Source organism: Mastomys coucha, unplaced genomic scaffold, assembly GCF_008632895.1.
Source record: "Mastomys coucha isolate ucsf_1 unplaced genomic scaffold, UCSF_Mcou_1 pScaffold23, whole genome shotgun sequence".
Taxonomy (NCBI): domain Eukaryota; kingdom Metazoa; phylum Chordata; class Mammalia; order Rodentia; family Muridae; genus Mastomys; species Mastomys coucha.
Window position 1 is genome coordinate 22,828,934 of NW_022196906.1, and position 14,160 is coordinate 22,843,093.

At 39.5% G+C, this 14,160-nt stretch overlaps 1 protein-coding gene across 4 annotated transcripts in view; it reads left to right on the plus strand.

Moving 5' to 3' along the window:
• Opcml (opioid binding protein/cell adhesion molecule like) overlaps positions 1-14,160 on the plus strand; it is a 514,267-nt gene that overhangs the window by 400,175 nt on the left and 99,932 nt on the right. For all 4 annotated transcript variants that reach the window (XM_031344917.1, XM_031344916.1, XM_031344913.1 and 1 more), the window contains exon 3: positions 531-656. In XM_031344917.1, the coding sequence (XP_031200777.1) occupies positions 531-656 (126 nt within the window). The remainder of the gene's footprint in view (positions 1-530; positions 657-14,160) is intronic.

Consider the following 14,160-nt stretch of genomic DNA (forward strand, 5'->3'; position numbering starts at 1 on the left):
CAAAAAAATAACAATTAGCAAAATTTAAATTTGGTCTGAAGGATTCATGGATGGATCAATAGAAGTGTTCTGGTTTTGATGGCTGGCTGCCTATTGTTTTGTACATATCTTTCTAGTTTATAGGAAATATACATTCAATTACTCACTTTTGTTTATGTGACTGGAAACTATGTAAAGAAGAAAAGAATCTGTGGGTAAAGAGGGTCCTTGTGTTTTACCTTTGACGTTGCCTCCACTTAAATACGTGGTTATACCTGGATCTTCAGATCTTCTGCCAAAGTCACCACCATACACACACAACAATGTGTATATTCATGCTCCCTCAACATGGCATAGCAATCTGTTTTTCTGTTAGACACATTCTATAAATGATGGCATTTATCAGATTTTTGCCAAGACAAACAAAGTGGGACTAAAATGATTTTCATCCTACAAACTTATAATATATCATATTCATTGGCTGACAGCTCTTTTTTAAGCACAAAAAAAAAATCATTCTCAGTTTTTTTTTCTTCTGTGTTTCTTTATAGTCCCTCCCCAGATAATGAACATCTCTTCAGACATTACTGTGAATGAAGGAAGCAGTGTGACCCTGTTATGTCTTGCAATCGGCAGACCAGAACCAACGGTGACATGGAGGCATCTGTCAGTCAAGGGTAAGGTATTTACTATGCAAAGTTTTGAGAGTGTACTTTAAAGGTCTGCTTGGTTCTCATACTAAAGGGAGATCAGCAACCAGAAAATAATATTGTTTGTGAATGCATCAATAGGCCATCTAAGGACCAATCTGTTGTATGTACCTGCTGCTAAGTGCCACATTCCAGGAAAGGAATTTGCAGAAGAAAATTACCTAAATTATTTGCTCACTTTTTTCCATGATTTGGAAAGCCTTTGTTTTCAAATTGAAAGGAAGAATGTGTAAGTAGCTTTTGTTGAACAATAATAACTTGTGTGGCGATAGATGTGTCCTTTCATGTGGTGGTGGTGATGTTGACAGCATGCCCTGGGGAACTTTGACATTACAGTACATGTACTAGGAAAAACCACACCTGCTTCAGTACTTTCAGGACAGTTGTAGAGAACCATATCTGTTGGATCTGATCACAGAGTTCACTTTGATGGGGGAAAAGTGCCGTGGGGTAGGGGATTACACTGAGCATGACCTTGCTGGGTGCTCAGCAATTGCTATTAAAACATTAGTTACTACCATCTCTAAACTTAGTATGAAGGAAATCTAAAGGACATGGGTTCTTATCTCCTTGGAAATAAAACTTGCTCCAACTTGAACTTTCAAAGATGGGCACAGAGCCATCTGACATATTATACTGTTTCCAGAAACTGTGATTGATTCTTGAGATTATACAGGAATCAAGTGCTCCCTCGGGCATTAGAAAACCCAAACATGAAACCAGTGACTAGGAAAATACACGTATGCCTGTTTGTAATGTAAAACTAATGTACATCTAAAAGAAAGCAAAGGAGTAAATCTTAGTAACCTTGAGAAAGGCAGAAATCTCCAAAATATAAAATTCCCTCTCTGAGAAGAAAAGAAAAAATAGCAGACTTGCTTGAGTTTCCCAGGGCTGTCCTGGCCAAGTGCAAAAAAACCTTCATGACACAAATGGAAATGTATTCCTTTCTACTGCTGGAGGCTGTGTGTCAAAGGTCAAATCATGGCCAGGTTGATTTCTTTCCTTAGCTGTGATGGAGGATCTAGTCTATTTTCCGTCCCCGACCCCTTTTTACTATCAGTCATCGTATGGCTTGGTTTATAAATGTGTCTCTTAGATTTCTGCCTTCATCCTCAGTAGCATTCTCCTTATGTGTGACTTTTGCAAACTTCCTCTTTTTATAAGGAGATTAGCCAAATACTATAGGGATCATAGCAATTACCTCTTCTTGTTTGTTTATTTGTTTGTTTTACTTGATTGCCTTTATAAAGACCCAATTTCCATCAAAACTTCAATTCAATTACAAATACATGAAATAGAGGACTTCTGGCCCTGTGTTCATTCAGAGATGATACACCTAACCCCCAGAGAGTTTAAAGGTCAGGTATGTGGGAGCATGGGGGCATCTACGTGGAGACTAGGTATGGTTGGGAGGAGATGTGGGATGTAGAGCAACTGGAGAGTAGATGGGGCTGTGGGAAATAAAAAATGGAGTATAAAAAATAAATTAAAAATTAAATTAAATTAAAAAAAGAAATCACTTTTAAAAAGTCTTGAAAAAATTGTACTGATTTCTGACAAAGTAATGGCACCAATTGTATATGAGAATTTCTGACACACAATCAGTGGTAACAACCCACAACAGGTATATGAACAGCAAATAAAGTACATGAAATGGTTTCTAACATCACTGTCATAGAAATAACAAAATGAGATACCTCTTTGATAGAGCCATGAGATACCACTATCGTAAAACTGTGAGATACCACTATGGTAAAGCATGAGATACCACTATGGTAGAGCATGAGATACCACTATGATAGAGCCATGAGGTACCACTATGATAGAGCCATGAGGTACCACTATGGTGAAGCCATGAGGTACCACTGTGGTGGAGCCATGAGATGCTACTAGAGTAGAGCATGAGATAGAACTATTGTAGAGCCATGAGATACCTCCATGGCAGAGCATGAGATACAACTATGGTAGAGCCATGAGATACCACTGGAGTAGAACATGAGATACAACTATGGTAGAGCCACCAGAAAGACCAAAGCTCAATAAACTGAGAATATTAAGCATTGGTGAGAAAGTTGGCCCCAGAAATCAAAATAAGCCAAAATGAATATAACTTTGCACTAAAAATAAGTACAGAGTATAAATTAGATTCTAACAAAATTTGAAGTATTCAGACATATAAGAAATAATATCTTCTCCTAATTTGGGACATCAGTCATATGAGTAACTCCAAAAAAGAGATGGTTTGTTAGTGGGAAGCACCACCAGAGCTTTTTTTCTTCCATGCCAACTAAGAACATTCTTTTCCACCCCTCACTTTTTCTAAAAAAAAGATAATGCTAATAAATCTGCTCGACATTTTATATAAAGACTACAGATATTGAAACCTAAAATTTTCATATTATAACATCAACAAAAGCATTAAAACACACACATAGTGGGCATTGCAGAGCTCTGCTTTGATGTAAGTGCAACCAGAGTGCACATCCCTAAAGGCAAGAGCCCCAGGTGACTTTTGTCTAAAACTGAAGAGAATTTATGCTTTATGTGATCGGCAAGAATATGTCTAACCAGGACGCCAATTTCTATGCATTTTGTAAAGTTGGATGTATTTATAAATGCTTTAAATTCCAGAATATACTTATTTGATCCCAACTATATAGTTCTCTAAGCCTGGAAACATTGTAAAAGGCATTTTGACTTTGTGTAAGTGTTTTGAAGCAATTCTTTCTAATGGTATACTGGTAAGAGTTCCTTCCCCCTTTAAAAAAGAGAGAGAGGGAGAGAGAAAGATTCATTCATCTCCTAACCTTTTATATAGTGTAATAGTTGCAGTTCAGTGTTGGAAGAAAACCCAGCAAATTCTAAATTTAAATGTTTCCTGTGCTCTTTCAGTCTCCAGGACTGTGCTCCGCTGTGAGCCAGGCTTTGTCTGCAGGTCTTTGGTTCACCAGCTTTCATGGCTACCATTGTCTTTGCTTATCTGCTTGCAATGACATTTAAACAATTCAAATCAAGACATTGTCTCTGAAGTTTTAAAAGATCTGGAGAGTTTGCAAGTTTGAAATTTGCATCTAATGCATAGACCCATTGTCTTCTCTGTTTTAAAAATGTTGAGCTCCACTTGAATCTAGGGAGTTGTTCTAAAGCTTTAGAGAAACATCCAGTACCTGTGAGCATCAAACAGCATACTGAGGGAAGAACAAAGTGTTGGTTAATTGAGAATGGAAGAGTAAAAAAACAAAGGTAACACTCCCATTTATTTTGACATTCCAATGGTGTTACACATGAGGGTTAAATTCACTGAACAGCTCCGCTCCCCAAAGACTGATGCAGTTCCTGAAATATATGGCTTAAATTATGGACTTAATAATTGGAATAAGTAAACAAACCATTTAGGAAAATATTTCAATGAAGAGATGACTAAGGTCTAAGAATAATACTCATGTTTAGATTTTAACATGCAAGTGTAAGTGAAGGTGTATAGGTAGACCATGGATGTGTCTAGTATTCAATGCTCTGAGTTTGAAGTCTAAAGTCATAAAATGGGAGTCTGAATATATGCAGGCAATTCTTAGAAATCTTGGAAATAAGTAAAAATAAGTGAATGTGTACATTTAGTATCATATGGGAGATTAATAATGGTAAGCATGATATGTCCAAAAATATAAGAAATCTCTAAAATTTTAAAAAAAAAAAAGATATAATGAAGGAAAGTTACAAAACATGAAACTGAGCAACCAACCAAACAGACAAACAAAAAGCCAAAAAGCTCAAAGTAAAGGAAGGGGATTACATGGTAAAAGGATAGTTGAACAATGGACAGTAAGTGTTTGCTTAAAATGGTCTGGAAGTGGGGTGGGAGGAGGAGGCCTTGAATAGTGCCATCTGGTTCCCGTGGTGGAAATATCCTGCATATTGCCACATTCCTGGGAATCCCTCTGTAGTAACTGCAATCCCCAATCATTTTCCCATGAGATACAACAACTATACCTAAGTAAGTCCACATTCCAAAAGTAGCTGAGAGGGTTCACCAGGTGCCTGACATGGCTCTAAAGAATAGCAGCTTCTCTAATTTCTAGGCTGAATCTTCACTGAGACCCTCCAGACCTGTTTCCTCTCCAGCATTAAAATTATGCTAGGATCCCCAGAGACAGCGTTTTAGAAGACAGGATACCTACAGCACTTTCCAGGCAACTGGACTCTTTACAGGATCATGTGTTGTGACCACTCTAGTAAAAGTTTTCTGTGGATGTACATTTGGGTTTTCAAAGTGGACATATAAACCACCGAGCATATGACTGTATATCTTTAGATTTAAAAAGTTATTCTTAATGTTCTAAGCAGGAGACAATGGCTTACTAATAGAAATATATTCTTATGAATGTGATAGAGGATATGACACTTGTCCAACGGCCTTGGCAAACGTAAGTCCACTGAATGGTGACCTGCGGTGCAGGAATCTGAAAATGATTCATGGGTTTCTGCCTCAAAGACTTGGCTTCTGCAGAAAAGGGTAGGCATGTGTTGAAACAGGTGAGCAAAGTTGATGAGCAAGTGGCCAGTGTGTTTGTTGCATACTGTGAATGAGCTGGGTTTTAGGAATTATTTTCTGATTCCTTCCTGCAAAGGAGGAGAAGAGTCACTGAGATCAGCAGAAGCAGGGGGATAGCTCTCCTGTGTGCAAGGGTGATATGAATACAAAGTTCCCGGTATTGGAGCAGAGGCAGTATAGACAGACGTGCTGTTCTACAGAGAGCTGTGTTCCTCTCTCTCTTGTGATACCATAGCAATCCACACTGATGCCTCACACCTGGCCCAGTGTCTAATGACATACTTGGGAAGGCCAGATGTTTGGCGAACATAATAAAGTCTTCTCTTCTGTGTCCCTCCACTGAGATTTTAAGATGACAGCCATTCACCTGTGAGTGAGTCGCTCACACAATCTACTCAAACAGGGTAATACCTCAGGGAGCCGGTGCATGAATTATTTTTGCAGAATTTTCTAGGTAACTGAAGCTGACTCCCTTATGCACTGACTTGAGTCATTTACTGGAAGCCCCTTTTTGAAAATGCGGGGAGTTCTCTTCTGATTCTTCAGCCTAGTGGATACCAGTTAGCCTCTTCTTAATAGTGTAACAACAGCTCCAGACATTTCAGTTGTTTGTACCTGGGCACTCAGGAACTAGGATAACCAGGAATATAGCCTTTAAATAGTTTAAGTCCTTCTGTCGAGTTTCTCTGCTTCTCCTTTTTTAAAACCCCAATCACACTATTAATTGACAGTTCTCCCTGAAGTCAATGTGCCTACTTTCTAGCTGCTGCCTTTCTTCTGATTGTTTGCTTCTAATTTGTCACAATGAAAAATCTATGTGACCCAGTGGATGGATTCTGAGTACGAACTACTCAGCTCGGCTCTCCTGGAAGAAAAGAGGTATCCTGAGGGCCATCAGAAACAAGTAGCACTTGGTATTGTTTCAATACATGCCATGGCTAGGTAGAGTGTTTCTGTGGTAGTGGTGGAGCTAGTGCTACCAAAAACAACATCCCTGGTTCTTACTTGCTTGGTGATTTTATCTTCTGTTTTCTCTATTCAATACTGAACATGGAAGTATACAGACTGATGCCTGTTTTAGCTATACTCTTTATTTGCTCCTTTATAATTCACAATGTACCAATTCCTTGCCACCCTAAATGTGGGGTAGCCATATTTGTAGGTATGAATCCCTTTCAGATGGTTTATTATCTTACTGGATGTATGTGGGCTTCAGTGTTATGTACTTGAGCTTGATATAGCCCTGACTATACTGGAACTCACTCTGTAGACCAGGCTGGCCTTGAACTCAGAAATCTGCCTGCCTCTGCCTCCCACGTGTTGGGATTAAAAGCATGTGCCACCACGATAGCTCAGCTCTTAACAATGAGAAACATCCCTTTACCCATCCCCTTTATCCTCATTTCTTGCACTGTAGATGGGACAATGTATTTCAAACTCATTAGATAATGTTTGGAGTAAAAATTATTAAAAAAATGAATGGCAAGTATCTGTAGTGTTTTATGAAAAGGACAAGAGAAGAGCCAGGGATATGTTTGGTGGTGGCACAGTATGGTATGGGGAAAGGGGCCCCTGCCTCTGACTCTGCCTGTGGGCCCATGTTGAGACATCCCTCCCCAGCCCCAGCCACACAATGGTATAGTGGTATACTATAGAATACAGTTTATTTGGGGCATGGGGAGGGGAGGTGAGAGGAAGGCAGAGAGAGAGAGAGAGAGAGAGGGGGAAGAGGAGTAGAGACTGGCCATGAGCACATGGTGAGAGAGGGGGAGGGTAATGGGGGAGAGGAGAGGAAGAGAGTAAGGGAGCAGGAGCAAGAGAAAAGAGAGAAGGGAGCAAGAGAGAGAGGAGGAGGTAAGCAGTTCCTTTTATAGTGAGTCAGGCATACCTGGTTGTTGCCAGGTAACTGTAGAGCAAAGTCTAGACAAAATGCCAACAGTATCCATCACTGTGGACCATGGATTATTACTATGAAATGTGTGTGTGTGTGTGTGTGTGTGTGTGTGTTTGTGTATCACATTGTCATGTTGGGAGTTTACTATGTAACTAGGAATTCCTTTCTATGGTTTCTTACTCTTGTTAACAAAAGTATTTAAAAACTCTTTTCAGATTCAGAGCAAAGCTCCAGGATCACTTTATTAGTTTGAAAAAACAATGACAGAGCAGGCAAGTTGTAAACTATAGCTGCTAGGAAGAGGGAGATGAATAAGAGGAAGAAAGACAGCTGTGCCTTTTGAGTTAAGGTCTATGAGAGAAGGCAAACCCAGCAATAGATATCAGCAAGCAGTTGTGTTCCAAAGGGGAGGTAAAAGGTCTGTAAGCAACTACATCAGGGGAGGGGTTGGGGGCAGGATACACATACAGTGTCTCAATAAGGGATAATTATTCCTCTCACCTCCCTAGCACGTTTTTAGATAAGTCACCTTTATAGATGTAAAGACAGATGTACACTCAGATGTACACTGAGATGTAGACTCAGGGTCAGATGATTGACAAGGCTCAGCTACAGTAACTCTTGAGGGAGTAGACAGTACAGTGTAATGGTCTAATCTTTAGGGCAGGCTAGAATGACATGTCTCTACCCAGGGGAGAATTAGAACTCAGATTAAATTCTTTTGACCAGAAGGAAGTATTTTTCCCTTACTGGGCCTCAACAAACCAATGTTAAATCTTAAAGACAGGCAAAGCAGATGTTTCACATTTGGGTATTTCCAAGGAAACAGAAGGTAGAGTCCAAAGGCAACCAGGATGGAGGGGGTCCAATGACCTCCGAGATTGCTCATCCCTATCTAGAAAAATAACTGCTGGGTCAGTACCAGTCTTGTATATAACTTATTTAATGGTCCATCAGTCCTGAGAGAAAAGTGCTACTATTTAATTTTATTTCCCAATCCCTTTATTCTTGAGTCATTAATTAAGCAAGTCAAGGTTTCTGTTCTCTACCTGTAAACTGGACATTTATACAGATGCTTTATTATAATAGACTAATTTGGGAACAAGCCAAATTTCTTTCAGTGGGTAGTTATCTAAACTATGAATACTGCACAGGAAAAAGAAGAAGAGGAGGAGGAGGAGAAAGAAAGAAAGAATGAAGAAAAGAAAGAAAGGAATGAAGAAAGAAAGAAGAGAAAGAGAACTCTTACTTGTTCACTTGACCATTTAAAAAGAATGAATGGATGATATCTGGGCATTATGTTTAGTATAAGATTATACATGGTATTATCCCACTTTCACAAAATTCTTAAAACTGAAAAAGTATAAGAACAGACTACAGATCAGTGTCTAACAGGAATAGGGACAGATGAAGAAGAGGCCAATTGTTTGGCACTACCTTGGTGTGGAACATGTCACATCTTGATTGCTGTGGTAGTTATATGAATCTTTATGCATAATTAATTGGTTCAACACATGTGAATAAGCATGCAAAACATAAAAACCCATGTAAGTTTCCCAGCATCGTTACAGTATACACATGTCTATGTAGATTTAATCAATATTCATATTCAATTAACATAATAGACCATAATTGAGAAAAGTTAGTAGTAAGTATATGTAACTTGCTTACTATTCTTACAACTTCTTGGAAATCAATATTTATTTCAAAATAAAACTACAAAAAATGGTATGTAAAATGGACCTATAGCTTTCCATTAATAATCTACCCCTATAAATCCTTATAGAGAGGTCTGTAGTTTATCCACATGTATCATCTCACATGAGATTGTCACCATTCTCAAAATAAGTCAGGGAAGGAATACTCTGACAGTTTTGTGGATATAGAAACAGAGGCAAATGTAAAAAAAAAAAAAAAAAAAAAAAAAAAAAAAAAAAAAAGCATGACAGGTGATTCCCAACTGGCTCAGCTGTGCATCTATGAAAGGAACCTAGCTTCTGGGTTTTGAATCTGGACCTCTTTGTGCTGCACAAAAATGGTTTCTATGGCTTTGAACTGGAATGGTGCACTTTAAATCAACTTCTGCTTGTTATAAGGGGCACCGAAGGGTGCCCGCTAACTCTAAGTATCATCTGTACTCTTGTCTTTTTCTTCCTCCCTCCATGTCGCTTTCCAATGTCTGACTCCACAACATGTTGTTCTAACAAAAGCACAGTCTCCTAATGAAAGCCGCAGCCATGCAGTTGACTGTTGGTAGTCTCTGTTACTCCTCTGCTTCAATTAAAATAACCCCCCTGAGAACTACCAGCCTTGTTTCTCTTCTAAGCCACCCCATGTCCAAGTTCCAGCCACTTATAGGACTCGCCTATTAGCTGACCTACTGCGTCATCCATCCTTACTACTGCTCCTTTGTCTTTCTGCAAGGCAGCCAGGATCTTTGTTTCTAATCTGGAGTCATATTTAGAGCCTAATTAATCCCTGGAGTGTGAGAAAGAGGTGTCTGAGATGAGAAATCAAGGTTATACATATCTTGCTCAGTGGAACAGTTATGGGCAAACAAGCTGTTCCTCTCACATTTTTGCAAAGCAAATTTATGTTCGCTAACTTTGGTTCTTGTTGTAAATGAGAAGTGTATGAAGGTCTAGCAATGCGCTTTTCACCATATGGGTGCCCATATGTTCCCCCCCTTTGCTTGCGTACATTTCGCTTTGGCATGCACATATGCCTGTATTTTTGCAACTTAACAATATTAAAACTAATCCCATTTATGCTCCTTTTGGGTGAGTTGATTGAGTCATAAATTCCTGAGAATCTCCTCCTTGGGAGGCTGAAGATCTGATGCCTGAGAAGGGGGAGGGCAGAGTAAGCTATTCTGGCAGACAGAGGCAGTCATCCTGTGCCACTACCTATCTAATGTCCCTGACCTAGTTTCCATAGTTCAACACTAACCCTAATGGCTGGGAAGCATGGGCCGACAGCCCCTTAGTGATAACCCACATTCTGCCTCTCTAGTAAGGAATACTCCTCACTAAAGAACAGATGGTAATTTCCCAGGCTTCCTTTTCTAAAGTCCCCAGGGAAGTGACTGCTTTTGGAGAGAGCAATCTTGATGGCTCAAGGTGTTGCACTGGATATGTAGTCAGTATTTTTATTTATATTTCCCACTCTGAGCTGAGAAACTATGCATGTCAGAAATGGAGCAGCTAGAAATTCAGCTTGCCCTGAGATGATGTTTAGCATCTTCATCGGGCTCTTTAGAGGATAAATGTAAAAATGGATGTTAACATGTAAAAACCTCAACTAATTCTCTGTAAAATTGGAATTGGCAATGTTGCTGCTGTTTATTGTCATGCTTTCTCCATCTTTATTTCTTATTCATTCATTAAATCACTCATTTGCTTCATTCACAATATCTGTTTTCCCTCACACACAACAAATGAGGTAAAAGGTAGAAGTGAACCCTGCCTGAATGAAAAAGCTGACCATCTAAGGAAGAGACACTCAGTGATCAAATAATTCAGCACCTACAGTGTCAGTGTGTGGCAAATGGTGTGTATGGAACACAGGAAAACATGACCCAGTACAGAGCAAGTTTTCCTCAAGAAGGTAATGTTCAGATGACAATTGAGGATGAATAGAAGTCCATTCAGAAAGAGATGATGATAGGAATATTTGTTAGCTCCCTGGGTAGACACCTTCTAAACAAGAAACAGCATGTTCAAATTGGAAGAGGGATCTTGTCTGCAAGAAACAACACTCTATGTTAGAAAAAACCTGAGAGACAACATATCCCACAAAGGTACTTATAAATTTTGCTCAGTATTTTGAAAATACGATAAAAATACCAAACAACCTCAAGAAAACTTGGAAATAAAGTGATTCTGTATCTAGATTTATCTAGAAACATCTACCTTTTCATCTACTCATTCTCTGATGGCAATTGACTTTACTTCTGCCTCCATTCCCCCACCTATAAACCAGAAAGAATTAGTAATAAGACTTTTCCTTAATGGAGGCAAGGAGAATGGAATTTGATAGTATCTATTCCAAATACTTTTAGATTGTAATATAAGAATAGAAATTAACACGTATCATAGTAAGTGTAAAATTGGAATTAGAAAGTCACCCAGTGCCGCCTGCTGTCTGTTGTAAAGCCTTCTCTATGCTATTGAAATCAGTTGGACACTGATAAAATTGAGACTAGCTTTATAAGTCCTGTAGATCTAATTGGCCTCAGCAGTGGGTCCACAGTGACTCTTGCTGCTGAACTGAAATTGTGGGCTTCAATAGAAAATAATAAGCAGCCTGGCTCCACACCAACACACTGCAGCCACCCCTGGAGATAATGCGTTTTAATTTACACACTTCACTCAGCCAGATGTTGAGGGAATCTCAGTACTATTCCTTTCCTTCTCCCTTCTAGCTTAAGCATCCTTGAGAATCTTTGAGAAGACCCCTGGCTCTAAACCTGACCACTGGATTTCTGTGCTATTTCTTTTTCATAGCCATTTGTAGTTCTTCCTATAGACTTCTCCCTCCCTAGGGTAAAGTTTCTATGAATCACCCTTTCTTGGCTAAGGTGTTTAAACTGGGTTTCTACTATTTACAACCAAATTTACTATACTTAAATTTTCTCTGCAATGTGTCAGTGTGTAGCTGAGGCAAGGAGAATATAATTCTTGTTCTAAACATAAAAGGAGAGTGGAAGATGGAGACCAGTAAGCCTCATCTCCCACCGGAGATGTGGTAAGGACCACTTTATGAAAGTGGCAGAGTAGATGTATGCTGAAGGCATTGATTAATTTTTTAAGATCAGTGTCCCTATCATGATTTAGGAAGGCTTCATTAGAAGTTCCAGGTAGCTTGCTAAGAGGCCTGTGTCTAACTCACTAACTCAGCTAGATTTGAACAGACAGACAGACAGACAGATGCATGTGCGGACACACATGCACACACTAACACACATACAGGCTCTGACACTGAGTTACAGGACATTCAACAGGCATCCTTACCAGCTCAATACAGCTGAGTGCAGCATGTTTTATTAGCATGCTTCACTTGAACAGGGCATCGATGACATAGCACTTAGAAACTTAAGCACTAAGAGACTTAGTCCTCTTTGTTCTCTTAGTGCTCTGGGCAAACCTCACAAAGTGAAATAATATGTCTTGATTGAGTTACTGATAAACTAACATTTCCTAGTGGTGATACAGCCTACTGTGATTAGATGATTCCTTTCCTCCTTCCCTGTGCCTTAGCCACTGGAGATCCAGTAGAGTACATGAGCTGGTACATGCGTGTTGTTCTTAGCACCAAGTGAAAGCATAACACTTTGCATTTCAAATATGGTCAAAAAATCCCTATTGATTAACTGTATGCATATGGTCTAATATTTATCTTATGCCAGGGACAAAGGAAAGGGAGGCACAATGGTGATCTTCCTAGGCCAGTCTCCACATTCAAGGATGGCTGGGATGATAAGGCTTCTGATGTGCAGAGGAAAGGCTGTGAGGATGCTTTAGTCTCAGTTCTAGTGCTGTGAAGAGTTATGTGACCAAGGCAACTCTTAAAAAATAAAACATTTAATTAGAGGCTGGCTTACGGTTTCAGCAGTTAAGTCCATTATCATCATAGCAGGGAACATGGAAGAATGCAGACAGGCACTGGAACAGTAGCTGAGAGCTACATTCTGACCTATAGTCAGAGAGAATGAGACTGGGCCTGATACTGCCTTCAACAAGCCAACACATTCTAATCTTTCTAATCTGACCAAAGGGTTCCATTCCTTGGTGACTGAGAATTCAACTATATGAGCCTATAGGGGCCATTCTTATCCAAACCACCACAGGAATGAGCATTATTTCAGAGTTTATCTACAAGGTTGTAGAAATGGTATTCTCTCTAAAATGAGCTCTTTCCATATTTCCCAATCACCCTTCTTAGTTCTACCTGTCCCTAAAAATTCTGTGCTGAATAGCAAATGGTTATCTCATGGGAGTGTTATGTATTGCACCTTCATCCAACACTAAAGCTTGCTCTAGTCTATCTTTCTAGATTACAATGTTCTATGATCTAGAAGGTGTTATTCTATTTCTGGCCAATCAGGTCCTGCTGCAAAACTTATTAATTTTTCAAAAACAAAGCATAAGAATTTGTCAATGACTTGATTTGATGTGTTTAATTCAATATCGGTAAATTGGGTGAGTGATCTTTGCATCCCATAGAATAGATTTGTCTCTGTGACACCAGCATTTTGACCTTCCATATTCCTCCAAGCTTCATTTCTCCCTGTCTCCACACCCCCCTCCCCAGCCCTAGCACCTGCTATCATGGGCTTCCTACAGTGCTGTTTGTTCTTACATTGCTGGAGCTTGAGAAATGACTCTAGAAATGGGAGCAGTGGGGAAAGTTCCTTCTTTCACAGTTTAAAAGCAGTGAGCATGGTTAATTAGCTGCCTCTCTTAGTATGAGATCCAGAGAGGGAAAGCTAAGAAGGAAGGTATTGTTTGGAGCATTTTAATTGTAGTAGGCTTTCCAATCTTATGAATGTTCCAACCTGGGAGAGGCATCCTCCATTGGAAGTAAAAGGGATCAGGGGAAACTGATCTCATTAAGCAAAACTGGCTGATTGTCACTTTGAATGTGGGCTTCACAGCCAGAGGCTATGATTGACTCACACACTAACAAGAACTGGGGTTGAGGGAAGAGGTGAGTTCTCTCATATAACCTCCAGGCATTGGAACTCTTCCCAACCCTTTCCCTGGAAGACTCTGGGGTAGCCTGAGATGGAGACACCTGGGACACCTCAGTAGTCGGAGCAGGCAACCGGGGAAGTCTTCTCTGTCTTCTCTTTGTCTAGCCACCACCTCTTTCTTTTATTTTTTTTCTCATCTTTTTTTTTTTATTCCAGAATAACTTATTGTTGAGAGTAACCCCCAAGGAGTGCCAGAAATAGTTTGGTTTTAATGATACTCTGGATGATTTTGCTTCCTAAGAGAAATGTTAGGTAAAGTAATGGATGT